This window comes from Syngnathus typhle, linkage group LG20 (genome assembly GCF_033458585.1).
Source record: "Syngnathus typhle isolate RoL2023-S1 ecotype Sweden linkage group LG20, RoL_Styp_1.0, whole genome shotgun sequence".
In the NCBI taxonomy this organism is placed as follows: Eukaryota; Metazoa; Chordata; class Actinopteri; order Syngnathiformes; family Syngnathidae; genus Syngnathus; species Syngnathus typhle.
In genome coordinates this window covers 1,787,129-1,810,894 of record NC_083757.1, presented here as the reverse complement: position 1 = coordinate 1,810,894, position 23,766 = coordinate 1,787,129, and the positions used below count along the sequence as shown (strand labels likewise).

The following is a 23,766-nucleotide window of genomic DNA, read 5'->3' as shown; positions in this document are numbered from 1 at the left end:
GTCCTGGAATCTAAACTATGAAGAGGTACTACAGGTCCTGACAGCATTTTTTTTTTTTTTTTTTGGCAAGCTGTCATTGACACCATCATGTCCTTGAAACATTTAAAACTCCATTACGTGTGGAACAAGAAAGTTAAGTTTGTACCATCTGGTTTGCCAGGAAGGAAAAACAACTTCCTCATCATAACTTGATTTTAAAATATGCAGCAAAGTTCTTATCAGGTCAACTTAGCACAAATGCTAGCACAGTGATTTGTTCTATTATTGTGTCTGTAGTGTAAAAATAATGGAATGAAGTGCAAAGACAAATAATACTGCCAAGGATAGAGTCGGTAGACGGTATCGGCCGTCGTTGCGAATATCGATATCTTAAAATAAGTGATTGATGTCCAATCCAAGCAAGGATTATAATCTTAGTGCATCACATTTTATTTGGTAGCAACACAACACTGAGCACATGATACAAAAGATGTTTAAATAAATCAGTACATCTACAGTTTAATGAGGTAAAAGCAGAGTTTATCAGTGACACTTGTGACTCGTGTTTTTTTCATTCTGTTAATCTGACGTTAAAAAAAAAAAAAGCTTTCCTGAAAGCTGATTTATATACAAACACATTCAATGGATGTTTTTCCAACATGTCACTGGTAGGTTTATATGTTCCAGATACATCAAATTTGTATTTCTACCTTCCATGAATCCTCCAACACATTCTGTTGTCGTAAGGTAAAGGTTATGAAAGTGTGTGAATAATTTGCTGGAACATTGAATTTACATGTCTCATAGCCAACGGCAGCAGCATGAATGGAAAACAGAAACGCTGATGAAGTGTCATGTTGATGTATCATAAAAAAAAAAAAAATGCTTTATCTTAGTTTGAGTTATGATGATGCAGGACAGATGGAAATGACCATCAGTTAAATTTGCAACCATGACAACCAGCTTAATATAAGCCCTTATATATATTTTTTTTAAATGGTGAATGACATCCGTAATGTCCCAGAATCATTTCACATGGCTTGAATATGTAAATGCGCATTTTGTTCTTTCTATGCATGTGCAGATATAAAAGCAACATTTTCTAGCAGACGAGTGAGTCATTCGCTTCTCAAAATGGCTTTCCAACCACAATATAACCAAAAACATCATTCATAAAAATAAAGGTCACCTTCAAACTTCATCATGACAAATATAGATTCATAATACAATATATTGTAATATACATTCACGTGATGGTGGATATTTGTATACAGTTGCCATACGAGATGAATACTTCAAAACACACAATTAAAGCATTTTATTCCGTGAGCGACATTTTAATACAAAAAAAAAAAAGACAAATATGTGAGTTGTGTCCTCAGAGCATAAAAGTTCAGTTCTGTCCCGCAGTTTGTGAGTCCTCGCCGCTCTGTCCTTCATCCAATTTAAAACGTCTTCATTCTCACAAGAAGGAAAAAAAAAAAATCTTCATTTTGTTTTGAAAACCTGCACACGATCCCAGTGCGGGGAGAAGAAGCACACTTGATTTAGAGTGTCCTTAAATAAATGTGTGTGTCAATCTGATCAGGAGCATAAATCATGTCTCCTTCTGTTTTCTTCCCCCACGGCGTTTTCATTGCGCGGGAAAAGGTTATGAAGCATGGCCGGTGAAATGAGATGAGGACAAAGCTGGAAAGGTCCCATTGGTGTGTTGAATAGCCATTGAACGGCTAGGAAAATTCCAGCGGGCGGATCATCATGGCCGTGGCTCGTAGTGAATATCTGGGACCCTTAAAGTAGTGCCACTTGATACCGTTTACCTTCCCCACGTGCTGTCCTTGCACAAAGTACATGCCGTTAAGGTTGGATGGCCCGCAAGCATCGAACCACCAACCTAAGAAGAAAATCATACTCATAAAACTGCAAGATGTGTCAGCTGTGATAGCAAGGGTGAAAAAAGAAATCACAAACAAGCTGATCCAAATTCACTCTGTGTACACTGGATGAGAATTTGCCATGTCATCATCCCGAGGATCCAGATGTGTATGATTTTTGGCAATGGATTAGAATAAACAGAAATTTAACATCTCAACTGTAAGTCTTGCTTGAATAGCAACAAGCTGTTGTAAAAGATGCTGTTGTCAATGCGTTTACGATCTTGCCGATTTTGCATTTAACATATTACTGCCACTGGGGTTCATTATCAGGCCAGTACCTGTTGCTGAACTCTTTGGATACCTCACTCTATTTAAAGCACAAGTATGTGTGCACCAGCGATACTGCGGATCACTGCCAGGTTACGGCATGGGAAAATCGCATTCCGCTTTCAAGGTGACACGATTCAAAATCCCTTTTCCCAAATTCACTTCGAAGAATCCAATACGCTCGACGATGTGAACATGAAACAGTGTTTTTAAAATATATGCAACTTTCATATTTTCTATCAGCGGCTCGTGAAGCGATCCGGTCCGATATAGAACATATGCAAGGCATGGCATGTGTCACGCACTCCCTTGTGTGTCAGACTTTGGCCTGTGACATTTCACAAGGCTTGTCAGCCATCACTGGGAATGCGCTGCCCTTGTTGCTCGTACTAATCACAATGATGCCAAGTGCACGGCTTCACGGTGAGCAACGTGAGCACGCACACGTGCACGGCAATAAAATTGCGGGGTTACTAGCTGACAAAACTCGATGTCATTTCATAGAGCGTTCATTTACTTGCCAATATTCATGTCATGTTTCGTGAGAGATTAATGAAAATGTCCGGAAATAAGAGTCAGTAAAATTTTATACGGTACCATGAGCTCATTTCTCGAAGGAGTACACGGTGTAACAAATGTGTTCAAGCTAAAATATTACTTCAAGGGCGTTTGCAGTAAGTCAGATAAATGTGCTGCTAACTTAAAATCCACGGGTGTTCTCCACTCAGAGTATTTTATTCGAATGTATTCATATTGACATGTAGCAAAAATGACGGGAGAACTTTTTGGAAATGCTTGATTAGCTGCTAGAAAGCAGCTAAGGGTCACCAGGTTCCACTTTCAACGTGTCATTTTCAATCCCGTTGATTTTATATTTATATTGTGCTCATTTTTCCAACTTGTGGTGTTTTTATATTACAGTATAAACGGCAACATTAGCCTATTATATATATTACAGAACTAATACGGTGTGGTCATGGTGGACTCAGAAGATGAAAATGTGTGGGAGTGAACTCACCGCCCGTGAACATAAGGGCGCACTTGCATATGCAGTTGTCATTGTCCACGTCCTTGGTGCTGAAGTCTGCTCCGTGGATCACCAGACTACTCTGTCTGCCTGCCGTCCCGCTGTGGCTTTTCAGGAACAGCCTGAAAGGCATCAGGAAGGAGGCCGGAGGAAAAACACATCGGGGTGAAGAGGAGTGTGAGTGACGGAAGGGCAATAAAGACACAACATGTAGCAGGAGATGTCTCCTGAGAGATATTTTGTTGTTGGGAAGGAGCTTATATGGAACACCTGGAACAACATTCGGGAGATTGACTGGATATAAAATGACAACTCAAAGGGCACTAGAAGCAGATGTTAAATTGAAGACAAAAAAATCGGTTCGTCGTGTGTTAATCGGAACTGATCCAATCGTTGCTACTGGAATCGGCATGGATCTGTTTAGCGGGAATAAAATCGGAATCCACGTGAACCTTCGACCTCTGATTATTAATCTGTTCAATTTTATGATGATGATCGTTTCAGTAGGTTAAATACCTCAGAGACGGACGGGTAAACTCCCTTTAACAAAGTCATTTTGCTTAAAAAAAAAGACGCCGTTATTTATACAGCTGTGTAAAAGATTGATGTGAAGAAGGAGGAGCAGAAAAAACATTCGGAAATAGGATGAAGGATGGAGAGCTTATATCCAAAGTTGTTCGCTCATCGGAGGAAACCTGTAATGTGGCGCGGACCAAATAATCCTGAACATTGTTTTGCTCCTGGACAGAAATCCATAAAAGTCTCATGCAAATATTATGCAAGTCTCCAAAAATTGCAGGAAACTAAATTAGGTAGTAGCAGACCACATACCAACTCACTTGGCGAGTAGAACGTCCCGTAAGTTCCAATTCCAAGTAACAAAACATGTTGTGTCAAGGATAAGGTCTGCTACTACTCTGATAAAGACCAGACTTTCACTTTTAACTCTTAAGTCTCCATTTTACAAAGCTGCCGTGATCTCTGTGTCTTTCACAAATTGCCGAGGCGCATCATCCAGAGGGATTTTCTACGTGACACTTTGACAGGCAGCTTTAGATAGTATGCGTCTGTGTTTAGTGGAGGTCCGGCATATTTAGGAGACCATCTCATTCCCAAAAGTGTCAACAAAGCATTTTCGCCGCTATCAAAGCTATAGAAAAGAAAATAACTGCAACATGGTCAGAGACGGCATCAGATGTCTGCGAATTGTTTGTCTGACACCATTTCCAAGCGAAACTAGGTCACGCTGATTGATTTCTCGCTGGATTATAAAAACACGTTCATCAAGGTCTCGCGAAAAGAAATTTGGGCAAAAAAACCAAAATCTTTTGTTTGATATCCTTCCAATCGATATTAGAGGCAAGCTAATGCGTAGCGATTCACTTTCAAATTTACCAATGAAGAGATGACTGGAGGTCTAAGAACATTTTGGAGTTTCTTCAAACACACGAGAGCAATGTCTTGGATTACATTCCTATTATACCTGAATCCTGATTATTTTAAATAAATCAATAAATAGCATTTATGAACACAACTTTGTCTTGGCAGGTAATACCGAGAATATTTTCTTGGCTCGGTTATTGTTGGACTGCTCATATTTCTCTCCGTCTACATTTGTCCGTACCTCACTTATCAATCGATATCAATCATCTGACTCTTGTTGTAACTATTCATACCTGAACGGTACCAAAAATAATCTTGAAGTCAATATAAAGCAGACCGTGTTACTCACTTGCATCGCTTTCAATAAATAGCAAAAAGCACGCTAGTGAGTTATGACATTTAAACACAGCGAGGTCCCCGAACGCGGAATGTGGCAGGACCTTCTAGTTGCTGTTGGCCCATGTTTTACAAAAGCAATGAGCAAATGTTCTACAAAAAGTTTTTCTTAGGAACAAACATGTTTGAAGTCCAAAGTCGTTCCATTTTATCACAGAATACGGTTGGAATTAAGAAAAAAAATCAAGGTCATAATCATTTACGTCCCCAAGAGCCGCAAGACGAACCGCTGTCCTCAAAATACATTTCTCCAGATTAACTATGGCAAGAAAGCAAATAGCTCCACGCTATTGGGAGACTCCAAGCAATATTTCTCTCAAACGAGTCGAGGTCAAGGTCACGGAATCTCGATGATTTTCCAATTTTCACAACAAAAGGGACTTGTTTGCTGACTGGAACCAGCAATACTGTGAAAACCTGAGAAGTGAAGATGTCAGGACGTTTCATTGGGGTTTAACGATTTCTTGGAACGTTTTAGACATTTTACAGCAATTCTCCCTTTTTGAGAATTCCAAGCATCTGCTGCACTTTGCGGGTGTGTTATTACTAACCCTCTTAAGAAGAAACAGAAACACTCTACACCATCAAATATGTCCATCAAAGGACATTTACACAGACAACAAAGTGATCTATTTTAGTTGGATTGAATCCGTATTGAAAATGGTCTCTCCAAAGGATTGCATAACAGGATCAACACGATTGAATTGATTGGAAACGTTTCTGTCCTGAGAGAGATTTTTATCTCGCTTCATCCGTCAATTTTTTGGTTCCTTCTTATCCTTCTGGAGCAGAAGCAAAGAACCAACAAATTTGAAGGTTGTTTGGAGATTGCAGGGTCACCATGGATACTTGATTATTCATTCACGTCCATCTTTTATTTTTCACATTTTTGAAATATATAAAAATACAAAAGATCAACTTTTCCATCGATCTGGTTTGAACGTACCAATTTGAAACAAGATTGGGTCATGTGACTGACAGGCGTGTGCTCGCCCGTATGTTTCCAATCCCATTAATCAACCAGTCTATAAATAGCACACACCTTCCAGTTTTCCGGTTTTGCCTTTCAAAACCAGGTCCATGTCCAGAAAGTGTGTTTGTTAAATATTGTCAATCAATAAGGAGGTCGAAAAATCAAAGCCTTTGCACACTTTCCTGTTTGCTGGAGACTTCATGAAAAACAACCACACAAGCAAACATAGCTGCAAAAATAAATAAACAGGCTAGAGTGGCATCATCTAAAAATGACAGAGCATTGCACAAAAGTGAGTCTTGGCATTGTGAGCATTACCTGTAGTTCTGTTTCTCGCTCCCAATTTGAAAGCGATCATATAGCGAGAAGGCCTGGTGTCCGTCCCAGTCTGTCAGTTCAACGCGGAGAACGTACTGCCTTTGGCTCGTCAGGAGGTAAACATATTCGTTCCCCAACCAATGTTCTGCCGACGTGCTTCCAAAACCCTGAAATCAAAGCAGACCAAGTCTTGTTGGTTCTGGAAAATATATTGGGTAACCTTACACTGACAGAAAAGAAATGCTATTTTAATACGCTACTGCAAAGATCTTTAGACAGCTGTGGATTAGCAACAAGTGGAACCACATTACGGCTTTGACAAAAGTGACCCGATTGGGGAAAGGAGTGGGGTAATGATGGTCAAAGTCTGTGTTTGTGCTTAGCCTGTGTGGTGATGAGGAATGGGAAGGAGGGAAAGTAAATATGGCGCATTCTTGGGGGCTTAGACATGTCCTGCAGAGTGGGTGGAAGAGCAAGTTAGCGGGCCCCCATTTTATAGCCTCTTCTTTTTTCTATACAACATATTTAACTCCTGAGTGAATATTAAGTCGGGCTCCTGTTGTGAAACAGAATCCATGTCAATATCGGTCTGAGGAAAAACCTTTTTTTTTATAGTTGCTATTTAAATGCATTAAGCAAGAAGACCTTCACCTTGCTTTCCACAATGTCAACGAAAAGTTCAGGGTACCCCTCGTGGAACATAATGCACACTTTGTGCACCTGTTTGGCGCTGGAAGAGTTCCAAGACTATTCTCAAAGGAGTTGAGTCTTTTTGGGTGCACATGTTTCCAATCCCAAAATGTTATTTTTGAAAAAAGAAAGTCCTTTATTCAATTCAGGAGTGCGGCTAATTTACGGGAAGCCCACAGAAGCGATTTTATTTTCACTCCTAAAAAAATCACCGGCTATAACTTTTCTCAATCCCAGATGTTAATAGCATTATCTAACCAAATATTTCCTTTTTTTATTTAACAGCAGTCTGTGTAATACGATATGGCTTGGTATTCCTCTCGCTCGTACCATCTCGAAATATCACTGAGCTCCTTTTCATACTGACAAGTAAATTATACATCAGTCCAAAAGGACTGAAGGGGAAATTAAACTAGAGACGTAAAGCAGATTATAGAGCAAAGTATAAACATATAGTCCATCTGATAATAAACTCTCAGCTATTGAAGAGGGCATATAGGGGTGACTTATACAGCAAAGTCACCATTTTAACCGCCAGTAATAATAACTGCAAATCAACATTTGACGCTGGACTGAAAATGTTAACGCTGCCATTCGAAATACGCGTCGATACTTTTGTGATGACAAACACGTGCAAAATGCGCTGCAACAGAGACGGGGAAGGGAAAGAAAAAAAACTGTTGTCATATTTACACACAATAATTTCCTGTTTGAAAAGGGGAAGGATAACATCTTGGCGGGTCTAAGACACCCTAGACAATGTTTCTAATACAAAAAAAAAAGTTGAGGAGGAATAACATCTGGCTGAAGTGTTCCAAATGGAACCTTTTCAACACTTTTGCGTGCCAAAAAGCTCATTAAAAGTATTGTTGCCACAGGATGTTGTGCTCATAACATCACATTGTTTGTTTTATATGTCAAAAAGGACCACCGATAATATCCCCTTGGTGTCGATGAAGATCTCACCATTTTGTATTCCTTCCACGTTCTTTGAAAATCCACGCTGCCGTCTTCTCTATGTTGGATGACGGTCCATCCGCCGCCAGCTGTTTCCATGTTGCAATACACCTATGAATCAAAAAAACAATAGACTTTGACAGTGCAACCTTGATAGCACCCAGAGGGCTGCCATTTTTATTCATTAGAAGTAATACTATATAACTGGAACGTGATGAATTGAATATTTGCCCCGATTCTCAGCGGCATTCCGAAACAATGAAAGGTCATGTTTGGGAACTGGCTGTATCTACGTCCCACTCAAAACTAATCAGCGTCTCCTTATCCCCTCGAGGTGTTCCTCATCACAGGGTCCAGATCAAAGTGGAGGTCCGGGGATGGACACATACCAGGAGACACCTGGGTGTAATATGGCCCTTAACCTTGGACCTGGGTGTGCGTAAGCTGATAATGCAGAGCTGTGAGTCTATCTGCGGGGTTGCACGTTGTTTTGAGTTTGAGGAACCCATGTGGGGTAAGGGAAAGTCTCAGCCCACACAGCTGAACATACATGAACGCTGGCTGAGTCTAATTAAGGAAGTACCCCCGACACAATTATTTCCAGGAGACTCATCCATTTCAAACGCAAACAGATGATTCCAGAGGTGGCCCGGAGAATGACGGATATCATCCACTCACACCTACTTGAAACCTCTCCATTTATCAAATTATCACCTTCATCAATCAGTTGGTGGTGAAGGTTAAGAACATATCATCACGGGCACAACCTCAAAGCTGCCGAGAGTGTTCACAGCTTGGACTCATCGGTGGTGGATGTCCCACGGTGGCTCGCGCGAAGAATAGAAGTAGTTGGAAATACTCGATCTTACCCTTTTGTTCTCTTGTAAGTTGATTTGGATGTTGTAGACGCCGTTCTTATGAAAGCCCGCCTGGTAAAGGTCAGCGCAATCACGGAACTTCTTTTCTTCATCCAGGACTTTTGGGACTGCGGGAATATAAATAAAAAAATCAGCACAGAGCTGAAAAGTCTTATTTGGATTTGAGAAACAACCTTGTGAATAAATGCCCAGCATACAGTGAATTTTGATTTAATTGCAAAACATTTCTTTAAACCATGACTGACTTTTGTTGCTAGTGTGATTTATGATATTATTGCAAAATGTAGCCTACCTATGCGATTGGTGCCCTGCCAATTTTTCCACATAAAAGCACTACTTTTTCCTATAAATGCTCGAAAGTATATTTTTCCTATTACCACTCTTAATTTTATTAGTCCCTTATATTTCTACATAAAGTTCAGCATGAGTAACCTTCACCCGCCATCGGAGAATCAGAAGGCAGACAGCAAAGTCTCTTTGCGAGTATCCCGTAACTTCGAGATAAAATCTGAGGTCAACTAGCTTATTAGCAGAAGAACCCGAGTTCACCGTCCAGATTCCCCTCTTTCTCTCCGAGTGGGCTTGAAACTTTTGACAGAGCAGCTGCATCCATTTCCATCTGTAGATAATTATGGCTGCACTATTTTGAAACTAAGCATGAGGCTATGGACAAAATACTACAAGCTATAAATTTCAAGTTCCTGTTATAACAAGTGGTTTATATTTACTTTCCAAGCCCTTGTTATACCGATGGAAATTCCTTTCCATTTTCTTTTTTAAAATCTTCTTTCTTCTCCCTCCCACTTATTAGGTTCACGTCACTTTTCACCTCATTGTTTTGATTCTTATAATTGACGAGTCAAAGAAGATGTCATTGGAAAGTGATATGAGTCAGCGATCTTTTGCTTTTACTTTGATCCGCCTTTTGGAAGCAAGTCGTTTATTTGGGTCCACTACACTATTTGGCCATTTTGACAAAGTATTGGGTGTCGGTGACAAGACTCTCCTGCTGTGACAGGTCGACATTGCACCCCAGACTCTAATACAACAAAGGATAGCCCTGTCAGGCGGTAATTTACCCCGAGCGGGATGACAGCGGGGTACTTTGAAGGAGCATGGGAGGTTAATTTTACTGGATTTTTTTTTCTTTCCCCCCCTAAAATGACAATTAAAGCTAGTCCCATTTCCCAAAGTCAAAGAAAAGCGCCGTGGGATTAAAAGTGCCGCCGTAAGATTGGTTCCCTTGTACCGCTTGCTGCCCAGATCTCCAAATATTATTTATGTCCCAATATTTGTGTGCGGTAAAATATTTAGTGATTCAGTGGGGACTCATATTCAGCAGGGGGTTCATGTGAAAAGAGCAATAGGCCTTGGGTTTTTGCATAAATCAGTACTTGTTCCAAATGAGCCCAAATCCTGGAAGTGAAGAGAGTGAAAATTGGAACTAAATGGACTGCTATAGACATCAGTGCTCCCATGTGACTGCAATCAGTCTTTAAGTACAGCTAAGTTTGATTCACTCCATGAGCCAATGAATTTTTTTTTTTTTTTTTTACATATTTGTTTGAAGGATGCACAGCACGATAAAATTATGTCAGTACTATTTCACGATATTCTGTACACTCCCACACAGACAATTTTTTTGCATTCAAAGTTAGAATAAATACATTTTTAGATGGCTAAAAGTTTGGTTTGGGACCAAAATGAATAAAAAATATATATAAATATTTAAAATATTGTTATAAAAATATTGAAAGCAATATTAAATTATATATCTAATAATTAATATTATGTCGGAACATGACTTAAGGTTCATTATACTATTTTAAACTGCACACAATGCAATTTTAATTCAATAAATCACCTTCATCCCCTCTGCGTAAGAAGCTATAATAGTGACGAATAACGCCAATTGCACAAGATAACAGAAAACTGTAAAACAAATTCTTATTTCGTAGCCAGCAACTTTAAAAGAGTGTTCTAAAGCTGGCCTCAATTACTTTTAATGGCAGTCTGCGGCTCATTGCACCCTAATGAGCTTTGGGTAATGAATACAATTTCCACAAATTGCTTCATCTAGCCACATCAAAAATATCTCTTTGCACTGCAATATTAGGAAACACACATGGAAAAGTTGTACTTTTTTGGACAAAAGTCTGTAGAAGATCAGTGTTGTGAAAAATGGAACGACTAGCAGACATGAGTCAGCATTATATCAGGAAAATAAACCCAAATTGCTTTGGATTTCTCCAGCAATTTTATGTCATTATACAGCAGTTAATACAAAATGCTGACCACAGTTTATAAACTGTGATTACAAACATAATCCCGACACTTGTTCTAAAAAAAAAAAAGGAGTTAACATATTATTATTTTTTGAATGCGTTATAAAAACAAAGGCTAGTGTGTCGAACGATCAGCGAGATCCATCCACTCGCGCGTCACCTCATTCATCCCTCAGGAACTATTACAGTTTGACTTATTCAGGCCGGGGTTAGGAAAGGGGTGACCTTTGACCCGCACACCCGCCTCAACCCTGAAACGCTCAGTAGTGGATGGAAGAACCGATCGCACGGCAGCAGTGGTTGATAAGGAGCTAGAATAAAAATAATCAAATATGGAAGAATCAAAATATAAAATACAACTAATAATAATAAAAAATTAGAAATAAAAATGATCAAATATGGAAGAATACGGGAAATCTCATTCAACTTGACAGTTCCGGCAAAGCAATTTTTATATGTGCTGTAGTTGGATCTACATTAAGAGGCTGTGATAATACATATTCAGCAGGAAAGCCAAGACGGTCTCTAAGGATTCTGCCAATTAAATGTTGCATAAACAAATCCAGACTAAACGGATAGATTACAAGTAGGTCAGTACACCCCTGACCTTATATTGCATGGTCCATTAAAAATATGCAAGCAGGCAATGTCCATTAATCATGTTCGGCAGCTATCCGCAGCATATCATTTTTATTTTAGGGCTGGTGAAGCATTTCCTTGAGAAGACCACAAATGGTCAAGTTGCAACTCGTAAAATGATGTATGCGTGTTGTATAATGTGTCGTTTCAAATTTCGTGTCAATATTATTTGATCAAAATGAAAACTGGTCAAGTTTGGCTTCACGGAAAATTTGTGAGTTTATATTATCACATGTGAGTCAGGCTCAAGAGGAATCAAATGATACTTTGTCTTTCTAAATGCCATCGTGTTTGACATTCCTATCAATAATTACACGCAGCTGTTTTACAAATACACTTTAGAAATCAATTGTTGTATTACGACGCTTTTTGAAAGCCACTGAAAGAAGCAGCCAGGTTCAAACAAGAAACACATTGCTGGTGCTATGCTGCTTTCATTTTATTGTCACTCTATCCTGCAAGATTTACCGAATGGTGTCATCAGAATTTAAGGAGGTTTTGGAAAATCTGGAGCATCTGCCCAGAGAAATAAAATACTTCAGAACAAGGAACATTGGTTCAGGATTTTCTTTGCAGTGTGGTCTGATTGACATTCTTTTGGAGAAGGGCAGGGGTCACCAAAATAGTGCCTACATTTTTAAAAATAATATCAGGGCAACTATGTACCCTACCTCCGTCTTTGGAGCAAAGATTGAGCAGATTGTGGACGGTGTCCATCATCTCCTGTTGCTGTCTTTGCAGGGCAGTGCTGTTTCCAGTGGCCCGGCTCAGCTGGGCTTCCAGCTCGATGATAACCCCGCTTTGCCTCCCAACAAGAACCTGGAGACTTCCTTTCTCCTGCTTTAGTGTCTCCAATTCTTCATGGTGTCTCGTCTCCATGTCTATCATCTTCTGCTCCAGCAGACTGTGTGAAAAGATGAAATAAAAAGATAAAAATATATCATGAAATAATAATAAATCAATCAAAATTATTTTTCTTTGTACGTATTTGCACCCTCTGCAAAAAAAATCTTCCTTATGAGTTAGCTCCATTTGTTAGTGTTTGTTGTTGTTTACCTGTTCTTGTCATGGAGCTTGTTGATCTCATTTGTCTGGATCATTAACTGCTTCTCTAACTTGTTAGTGGAAAGAGAATTTTCCAGCAACTGGATCTCGAGTCTCGACGTCTGATTCAAAACCTGAGATAAAGACACACGCAGAGAAACGTTTTTGTCGTTTTGCAAAGAGGGGGGGGGGGGGTTAATTAAGAACCAAAAATGACCTGTGTCTCAACATCAGTCAGTTTCCGTGTTTGCTCTGCAGTTTGAGAAAGAATGTTGGTGCCCATTTCCAACATGGCTGCTGTGTGGTTGTGAACGGCGCTTTGCTGCAGTTGAGCCATCTCTGTTTTCATGCTTTCCTTGATATAATTCTCAATCTGTAATAAAAAGAGAGAATAAAACAGCATAATGATTTTGTTTTTTTAATACCAAGGGTGTCCCAAAATAAATTTATTGGATTACATATGATACGTAGACACAATATAATAAACTGTACCATCTGGTGGATGTGTTTAGGAATATATTTTGTTTTATAGAATCACCTGGGATAAATTCCATACCCCACTCAATAAAATAAACGGATATAATGGATGGATTGTTGTAATAGGAATAAAAAGATGTGTTTTCCAACTAAAACATGCAGTTGTGTTCGCTTGTCGGAGTCACTTGGCAGAAATGAAAAAGTTAAACCGTTTTTCTTTACAGTCGTGGGACACTCTCCGACTTTTTTTACACGGGTATTAGCAAATAGTCTACTGTAGTCTGGTCTGAAAAATACACTGAAACTAATTTGGAATTATAAGATTACATGGCATTGAAGTGAATCATATAGCCTTACTTTGTTTAAAAATGATTTCAGTACATTGTGAAACGTAAAACCACTGAACTCTGCGGACAGTGTCGGTTGTTTTAACTCTCTTGTCAAAACTAAAAACCGGAGCTTTGTCCATCTGTTGAAGATCACGTGAGACAATCCAAGTCACCTTGAGAGAAGAAAAAGGTAGTGAAAGCACAGATGGCTGACGGGAACTTGAGCACTTAGGATTTGTCTTTGGGGAAATGTGACAAGCTGCTGACTGAACATACTTGCACCGGTAATAAACGCCAAGAAAGAAAATCGTCCAAAAACAGCCAGTCCTCGAAATATGCCAATTCGAAGTGACCACACTCAAAGCCTCTATTCAATTGTTAGCATTAGTGGCTGAACGCACATTAAATGTGGCATCATTGCGGTTATTCTAGGCTCGTTTGACGAAGTGAAATTGGACGCTAAAATGCGGTTTCCAAGATCCCTAAGTACAAGCTATTACGGCAACCGTGTGTTTTATTGCATCTTACGCGGACTCGCTTTAAGTCGAACATATGTCGACGTTCCCTTCTGTGGTTGAAAGTTGCAAGAGAGGAATTCAAATAAAACACCATAGAAATACATTTCAATAACAACGTAGACATTCCAGGAGGTGCAATAACAGGAGTGTTTAAGTTTCTTTCCACCAATGTCTAATAGTTTTGGATCATACAAGTCACATATAACCTTAGCCATGACGCAATTCGACCTGCACTTCCCAGACTGATGGCATTAGCAGTCTAAATGTTTCACGTCAATACAACTTCATCCATATATTCTCGTCAGACATTTTACAACTGCCTAGGAACTCCAGACACACAGCCGTGTTCTGTTATCCCCGACATCAATAACAATGCGTGTCACATAAAAGCATCAATCAAGATCCAAATCGCTATAGGACGAGTGTTTAAGTGAACGTACTCGAACGTGTGCACAGTTTGAAGAGCAACATACACACAGAACGGACGTATGAGCTACGCTGTACATTATCACGGCACGACTGCTAAATTGCTTTCGCTCGGGAGCCAAGAACAGGATTATCTGGCAAGATACGACTCCCTGCCATCATTGTTACAGATTACTGTGAATGTTTACCACTTGTCTGGCTTTTAGAGGAACGTCCCTTTCAAAGATCTTGAGCTTTTTCTAAACACCAGGAGTGGTGGTGCTGAGAGGCAACGGTGAGAGTTGGAAAATGTAGAAAACAAACTACTGGGGATCTGTTACGTCTCTGCTGGTGTGTTTGGAATGAGGATGGGGTAACCTGTCTTCTGGGATGTATCTCGAGAAACGATTACGAATCTTTTAAATTGGACATGGGAGGACACTCCGCCACCTAGGCTCAAATCATGTATTCAAAAGAAACTGTATGAAGCTTCCAGGTGCTGTTTTGTGAATGCGGAAAAATGACGATGAATCATAACTGTGAGCAACCATTAAACTGTGCTGCCAGATTTGATTTGAATGAATCACTGTTCTGGTGTGTTTCTGTAGAAGTGATGAGAGCACGGGCGGGAATACGCTTGGACCCCACCCAGATTAGATAACCGTCTTTTGGGTATTTTCCAATTTTTCGGAGAATATTTTTCCTCACCTTTCAACCTGAAAGGCACATACGATGAATCTGAAAATATAAGAACATGTTTTGCGGATCCCCTGAGATATCCTTGCCCCCCCGTGACCCCTCCGAAGAAAAAAATACTAGCTCCGCCAGTGAGTGAGTGACATCAGGGCTTCAAGAGGAATGCAAGCCGCAGTTCAGCGAGAGGATGCGAAGAGATATATGAAATTTGCTTTGTGTCCGTCGTCACCACGTAAACAAATGAGAACATCTGGTGGAGTGGTACAGTTAATATTAGGACTCCATTTTGATTCGACAATTTCTTTTTATAAATTTTACGGTTTATGGTTGCACTCACCTCCTTATCTGACTTAGTCTACTGCTTCTGTCTATTAAGATTACAGGTTTACAAGTTAGAATTCCTGGCCCAACCAATTAGGAAATTCCTCTCTTGTTGACATTCCAGCTTCATCTTTTTTCCCATTCTGGAAATTCCCTACCTTACTTTGCGGGTAAGATTAATGAAAAGCGTATCAGCTCCCACACCTCCCGTGTCTTTCGATTTTCCAATGTTTGTTGAAGCTGATTTCAAATAACGTCAATATTGCCGTTTTACCGATGATACGGTATTCGGCCCGTGAAATCCAATCAAGTCGGCAATCTATATTTAGCAACTTTTTTTTGACACCCCCCTCGATGATCTTGGTAAATAACAGCGCCATTCCTTCAGCCGTGTATTAGAAGAATATGGTCAATTTTTTGTCCCTGCCTTTGTAAGCTGCCTTAAATGGTGTTTGTTTTTAAAGCCACTTTTAAAGCTCTCCGTCTTAAATCCTGTCAAGATTAGGTGAGTAACAACTTAGTCTGAACTCACAGTTGACTCGCGTGACCTTTTTGCCCCAGTGGCCAAACGCCAGTCGTTGACTCGACCAAATTTTTTGGCTTCTCGTATAATGTCCAAAAAAAAGAAGCAACATAAATCTAAAAGTAACAAGGCCTATATGAACATATTTGTAGCTTCAATTCGATAGCATAAAGCTCGTCGTAGGTAGTCGGAGAAAAAACACGCAAACCAGGTGGTCTTGATCACGTCTTATCTCTTCTGAGACCAAAAGGGCATCCGGGAAAACAAAACCTCAACCGTTAAAACCCACGATAATGATAGTCGTTCATTTCTATATACGGTCATCAAATAATAAATATGAATTCAAATAAACATATATATTCTCTTTTCCCATATTATCCGGTTACAGTCCAGCGCTCCATATTCATACGAGAAAGTCCAAGCATGGGACATGGGAATAGATTTAAAACTAAACAACAACAAACTTTGACCAATTTTTTCATCTAGAAATGGTAATGGTGAGCGGGGTAGCTTAAGAAAGATTTAGATGTGTGACGCCATCAGAGAATCTTTCCTATGGGACACATTGAGTCAGGAATGCGCTTGATTATGGCTTTCGTGTCATTCGCTCCAGACAATGACGGTTAGCCTCAGACGAATATACACATTAAAGCTAAGTTCTCCAGATGCTGCGCTTATTTTCATTATTTTGAACACTCTCACCTGAGCAGAAAATGTAATCCAAAAATGAATGGACATTTCATCCGATTGTTTAATTTTCATCCCAAGCACGATGTCTCGGATTTATCGACCCATCTTTGCAGTCGCGTACAATCACAAAAAGCTCCAAATTGAGCTGTAAGTTAAGCCCATGTTTTCTCACTTTCTCCCCTTGCCTAATATATCTCTCTTATAATGTCTGCTTTAGTGAGCTCACCAGACTTATAGGTTATCACACAGAGGCCAGACTGTTTCTCACAAGCCATTTTGAAATCAGTCTGTCTTGGCTTAAAGGGTAAACTATTTTTATTTTTTTTTTAAACTGTGACGAAATTACCTCTAAATGACGCGCAACTGAAGACTAAACAGACAATGGAAAGACGAGTTGCGGTAGCCTGACTAACATGGCCACATGGAAGTGCTTTAGCGTGACCTGGGGTTTAACTATGAAGAGGATAATAGATGCCGCTGTTAACCATAATGTGCACTTCATGCATGGCCACTATTGTGTTACTGTCCAGCCAGCTTCCATTTGAAACACTTGCAGCTGTCGGACCTTCAACGCACGATTGATGCAAATGCACTCCATAAGCGGAGCTCCCTAAAATGTATATATGTCTATAAAATAAAAAAAAAAGCCGAGGAGGTCGGTCAGCTCAGTTGACACACCACTCAATGAAACTGCTACTGCTGCGTTCTTTAATAAACACACCTACTTAATTAACACGTGTCTTCACTTAACACAGGCGTCTTCACTTAGATCAGACATAAGACTCGGGGGCCAGATACGGCCCGCCACATCATTTTATATGGCCCGCAATACTAAAATTACAAAATGTCTTGACTATAAAAACAGATCAATCAAATCTATAATAGGGAAAATGTATACCGTAATTTTCGGACTATAAATCGAGTTTTATTTCATAGTTTGGGTGGGGGGGGGGCGACTTATACTCAGGAGCGACTTATATACATAGGTTTTTTTTTCACTTTTTGGGGCATTTTATGGCTGGTGCGACTTATACTCCGGTGCAACTTATAGTCCGAAAATTACGGTAGTTAAAAAATCTGTGATGTTGGACAAATTGTCACAGCCTCTTTAAAGTTTGCTACATCCATAACACTACACTAAGAACATCATCCTTTTTGATGATGAACAGGCCATCACTTAAGCTGGAGATGAATCCATCCAAACATGGACTTGCATCTGTCAAACAGTCCTCCTCATCCACATATGGTGAAATGGACAGGAGTGTGACATGGGATCATCTCCGCACACACACGCCGTAGGATTTACACAAGGATTACGTGCTGCTGTCTGGCTTGAGCTGCAGACATGTCATGTTAAATAAACATCAAGAAACCATTTGGGTTGCAGGTGTGGAAAACCAGAGCGGGGGCAACGCTCACCTCATTTGATCACTGACGGATTTATGAGGGAATTTCCGTAAACTATCTGACAGGGAGAGAGAAACACGTATTAATCTTTTGGCTACTGTAAAAAATAGCACTGCAATTCTTTTTCTTCATAGCTTCATTTTCAAACCTATTTTCTCTTTGACATTGATAGCTGGCCATCCATGGCTTTGGTCACCTTTCATCATTGTTGGGGCAGCTCAAGAGCAAAGAAGGAAACAACCGTATCTTAGTGTTGCTTTAAGAAACCCAAGCAAGAAAACCCAGCGATCCACCCCATTCGTCATTTCTGCTCCACACTGTGGGGGAGCCAGACAGTTTATCTTCTCCCCAATATCACGCACTCACTCCGTATCTCCCTCTGTCTCGCTTTGTATCTTTACAAAGAGTCATGCCATCAACTTCACACAAGCTTTTCTTTTCCAAATCTATCAACCATCTGATTGTGATTCTTTGGTGTAAAAAACAACTCTTAATCGACCCGTATGAACTCTAAAAGAAGGCAAAATGTTTTTTTCCGAGGGAGCCTCTGGGAAGAGGTTCGGTGTTGACAGACAAAGACATTTACCCGAGCACATGTGTCGAGGAGAGTTAAAGAGACGCTGCGGGCTCAGAAGCGGTATGTGGGGAGGCGAGAGGAATTTTCTCTCGACTTCACTCCAAATGACAATTTTTGGATGCGAGGGAATCAAACAAAAGCGCTTACCGTAAATGTAAAAAATAGTAGGAACGTAATCAAGAGCAATGAATCAAAACACACTGGGGGGGGGTAATAAATCAACCACAAATCACCTTCCTTGCCAGATGCAGCAATAAAAGGCACCATTTCTCAATATTATCCTTTGAGTATAAAAAAATGGACGGATATCTCATCGTTGAGTTCAAATGCCGGGTGGCATCGGCATTACGAAGATCCAAAAGCAATAACGATGCAAAAAATAAATAAACTGAATAATATTATATAGAATAATAGTCTATTGTTAAAAGAAGCTATTGTCGTTTTTGGAATTTTCAAAAAAATCAAACAAAGGGCAAAATATCGTATTGAAAATCAAGAAGATTTTACTTGAGGGCAATTTGAGAAATATTTGACCTGACAGACTGGAAATCTGAAGTTTCGTAGTTCTTAAGGGTAAATATGAAGAGCAAAGTGTCACCTTCAACATTTCAACTGGATGCCATGTTTTCAGAAGCCATATAAATCAGAGAACTGTACAAGGCTGTTGTTAAAACAAAATAAAGCACCCCCGAGAGAGTACGTTTGTATATTGACGCATAGAAAGCAAACACGCTGCTTTCTTTACAGCTGCAAAATATAAACCGTGTTGTCAAGCCAAGCGGCCATCCGGATGATTTACTGACCAATGCCGACACGTATCGGAAAGTTCAAAACCTTTATTTGCAATTTTCCTGTATCGTCGCATGGATTTTTTCGTAAGCATCGCGTGCTTCTGTAATTTCCACTGTGTCCTGTCAATGACTTGTTTGTCGGGTCAGGAAGGAAGAGCTTTTTATTCTTCGGAGAATGTCCTTGTCTATCGGAATAATCCAATTGTTATTTTTGGCCTACGACTTTACTGAAAATAAACTACAGCAGAGGAAGTTGTCCCTAAACTGGAAAGGGTATTTCTTGGTTCTGTACTGCTTGGCCCTCTGATAACCTTCAATAATAAAAAAAAATAATACAAATAATGATAATAATAAAACATATTTAAAAAATAAAATATTAGGATAATAAAAATTAGTCACCCTTTCTTGTGTGATCCCTCATGAAAATTTTAAATCAGTGTTTATCCAGCGCATCATGTTGGATGAGAGGCAGAATGATGAGAATTTCACAGGGATAAGACGTTCCCCCACGTCCCCCGTCCCCCTTTCCCTCCCCTCTCTTTGTGCAACAGCTTAGTTTGGCACGGACTGTCCTTCGCAACAAATCCCGGTCTGTGCTACTTTTGACTGAGAAGATCTATTACTTAAACTCCCGAGGGCTGAGACAAAGTTTGGCTTGTTAATTGACCACCCTTGCCAAATTTTCATTATCCTTGAAATATTAGAAGTGTAGTATCTGTGACTTTTTTTTAAAAAAGCAAGCGGAGTGCTCACTTTGTTTCATTTGTAAAAGCATTTCAAGCAATAATTTACATTAACCAGTCAAATGAGTAAACGTAATGACAACGTGATCAGCTCATATTTTCTGGAATTCAAAAATAAGCTGCAGGAATTGAAAATCTTCCACAGATTTTAAGTACCGCTCATTTTCCTCGCAATATTTATTTCGATATTTACTATTGACTCTTGCAAGTGCGAAGCAGCTTGTTTCCTGTCGCCCATTCCGTCTGAGAGATCAGAGCCCGGCTTGTCTGAGATTCTTCCCCGGTGGGCAGGCTGGGGAAGTAATCCTTAGACAAACACACGGCACCTTTTGACTGGTCAGGAATGTTATCAGGGTCCCCTGCGTTGAAGTTAAAATGCTTCCTCGACAGCTTTATCTTTTTCTGGCACCTTTGTCCACCTCTTTCATCAAGCCTGCATGTATTGTATTCCAAAGTGTCAATTGACAAATGCCCAACTGTCCTACTAATCTACTCAGGGAAGACTTATGATTATATTAGCAGTGGTAGCAAGCATCCTCATGTGCTTCCATTTTTTTTTTTTTTATCCTCCGATGAGGTCTCATTAGTCAATCTGTCATTCACCCAACGCCGCCTTGCTGTTTTCTTAGTATCACTTAGACTATCTTGGAATCGTGGGGTCCACCGCACTAAAGATAAATCTGGTGTTATTTCACCCCTGGCCTTTCGTGACACGCTTTTGAATGAACACAAGTCAAAATAAAAAGAAATGTGAAAAATGGATATTTCCTCCACTGTGTGGAGTGAAAAGAATATTCAAGAGAAAATGGAAAGCAGGCACTCTGCCGTGTAGCTGCGACAACATTGCGGTCGCTAGAAAATAAACCCAAGGTGATGAATTTGGCGCTTCCTTTGTCATCTATCAAATCCAGGAGGAGTTATCAATTATTTCATTGATCTTATTAAATGACCATTTTCAATGCGTAGCATTTTTTTAAGTCTCATCTCTTTTTTTAATACTCAGATTTGTCTTGAATAAATAAAGGAAACATTTACATACTCTGTCTTCTCCAACTCTGGTGTCTCTTGGGGCTCTCACTGACTTCCTGCCATTAAAGAGACAAGCCACTAGAGAACAGGGGGGGGGACTGACGTCTAACTACTTTGGCTCTCTGGCTGACGGGCTGGATTCATCATTCACTTGTTGACAAAACAAAAACAAAGATGTCGGATGTAGGACTCGTTGCCATGGAGAAGTCGAAAGATCTGAGCCCCTTCCGCAAAACCGGCGACGGTAAAATGTTTAAGGGTCATTACGGAGGATTATACAACTCTATTGCTTGAACTGACCCTATTACTGGAATTGTAAGCCTATTGCGCAATAGGTCCTCCCCGTTGACTTTTCACACTAAAACTGACCCCGCAGCACAAAACACTCTTGGAAAGTTGAGGAAAACAGCAAACACTGCTCAGCGGAGTCTCATTCCTCAAAGCCAAACAATAAATTGGGCAAAGCCACAAACAGACGTTCTGCAGAGACCACACACCCCACGGGAACACAAGCATCTCAACAAACACTCTCCAGCAAAGCCACTTCAAACAAAATCCATCAAGGCTTGTTAAAGCTGCAACCCATTTTTCACCGCTGTTCTATTTTAGTCAAGCCGTGATGCAAGCCGTGTTTCTCCCTAACTCGAACACCTCCTCACCTTCTGTAGCCACTGGGTGTAATTCTCCATAATGTGTTCAAGCTGCTGGATCTTCTGTTTTGGAAAGTCTGGCTCAGGTGGCGGCGAGTCTCTCTGGAGGGAATTGGCGTTATACTGCGGGCTTCCGCTTTTGGCCTCCCTGCAGGAGGAACCGTCCCCGGCTGGCCCTCCTTCAGGTAATATGAAGGTGTAAGTGCACTGGCCATGCTGGATCTTATGGAAGCGTCTGCTGCCGCTTCCTCCGCCGCCGCCGCCGGTGCTGTCGGACCCTCGTCTTTGCTCGCCTCCGCCGCAGCTCACGATCACCGCAATCGCCGCCAAAGACAGCAGGTGAGATCCAAAAGTGTGGCACAGCATCATATCAGGAGCCCTTGATCTTCTTTGGTCTGCTTGTCTGAACGTTTTCTTTGGATGTGCATCAAGAGGCTGTGAAGAACATTGTTGGTCTCAGATGTACGCAGTCCATCTTTACATTGGAGCGCCACCATTGAAAGCCACTGTCGTCCTTGAGGTAGCTCCTTCAAGTTTCCGTGCAGGCCCCAAACGTTCTGCGCAGCTCCTGCAGGGTGACAACTTGATTATCTTCTTCCACAAAAGCCAAAGTCAGCAAAAAAAAAAAGTCAGTCAATCAACACTTTTAAAATAGATGCTGGATCATTTGGGACGGTGCCGTTAGACCTTCCGCCCCCCCACTGTGCTTTCTCCCTTTTGCTCTCTGGCTTAACAACTGCAGGGGAGTGAGAGATACTCTCACTGAAGAACAGTTCCAAGCTTCCAGCACACTCTGAGCCTGCCCCTTGTAGAGCCTGCGGAGGAATGTGAGTGTGTGCATGGACAAGTTTGTGTGTATTGTGTGTGTGTGTGCCTGGCAATAACGGACCCCAGCACAGAGGATGTGCTTAGCCTGCGAGAGTCGGCTTACAAGACCGGTGGCTAATGTGGCTAATGAGTTTGGCTCTAGCAGAAATGATTAATGCGTTTAACCATAAAACTTTACTGACTCGGATCTGTTTCTTCACCGTACCATTCCAAATGTTCCTCCACTTGCTGTTTAATTTGCACAATTTTAGTTCCTCAGTGTGGGAGCCGAGGCTCGGTGCGAACAAATGCACGAGGCCGACCCAAGATAACAAAACCCCCTGAATACCCGAACTGTGTAAGACAAAAAGCATGTGCAAATATGTCTCCCAGTGCTTGTCTTTACTTGATGTACTCTGCTGGTGTTCAGAAATCCAGGCCCCAATAACATTAGAAGGGAAACCGAGTCTTTCGGACATAATTGAAACCGACCGGCAACTGCGAACATCGGAATTAATTCATATGATTGGATTGTCTGTTCCATCCATCAGAAGATGATGAAACATCTTTGTTCCCGAAAGAATTCTCTCAAAACGCATCTGGCGGACTTTTTTGTCCAGATTTAAACGGTTCAGGCTTTTATGACCTCATTTGACTTTCTTCCACTGAATTGTGACTCATGAAACTTTCTTGCACAGTCACCGTCTAGGCTTTATACTGCCAGTGGTTTACTTTTGGATCACCGTTGGACATGCATAATAATTTGACGCTAACCAGTAATTGGACATTCCGGTATTATTTAGATGTGGCTATGGCTACACAATGCTGCAATGTTTACATAGCACACCAGGAACGTGCTATAGACCTCGACTTAATCATTTATTTTTAGCTGAAAATCAGAACAAATACAACCACTGTTGATTCAGTTTGATCTTTTTCCTGAAGAGAGTCAGCAAATGAAAACATTCAGCACTTTCCTTTGGCCCAGTACTCCGAAAAGTTCGACTCAAATGTTCCATCTGAGAGTATT

General features: G+C 40.5%; 1 protein-coding gene across 1 annotated transcript; it reads right to left on the bottom strand.

Moving 5' to 3' along the window:
- Nucleotides 1-405: 405 nt before the first annotated feature.
- Nucleotides 406-22,758, bottom strand: angpt1 (angiopoietin 1). The gene is made up of 9 exons (XM_061267706.1): nucleotides 21,939-22,758; nucleotides 12,991-13,146; nucleotides 12,786-12,907; nucleotides 12,401-12,633; nucleotides 8,797-8,912; nucleotides 7,937-8,038; nucleotides 6,281-6,447; nucleotides 3,202-3,332; nucleotides 406-1,873 (listed from the first exon to the last, which is right to left on the bottom strand). Exons 1-9 carry the CDS (start codon nucleotides 22,296-22,298, stop codon nucleotides 1,710-1,712), a joined length of 1,551 nt encoding a protein of 516 aa, XP_061123690.1. The 5' UTR covers nucleotides 22,299-22,758; the 3' UTR covers nucleotides 406-1,709.
- Nucleotides 22,759-23,766: the final 1,008 nt, after the last annotated feature.

Bases quoted from the DNA above. Each gene is read 5' to 3' on its own strand.
- angpt1 (XM_061267706.1), bottom strand. From the start codon at position 22,298: ATGATGCTGTGCCACACTTTTGGATCTCACCTGCTGTCTTTGGCGGCG. The intron at 8,913-12,400 runs GTAGGGTACATA...ATATTCCCGCAG, and splicing joins TCTTTGCTCCAAAGACGGAG to TCCCAAAAGTCCTGGATGAA. The intron at 6,448-7,936 runs GTGAGATCTTCA...CTTTGATTTCAG, and splicing joins CGTGGAAGGAATACAAAATG to GGTTTTGGAAGCACGTCGGC.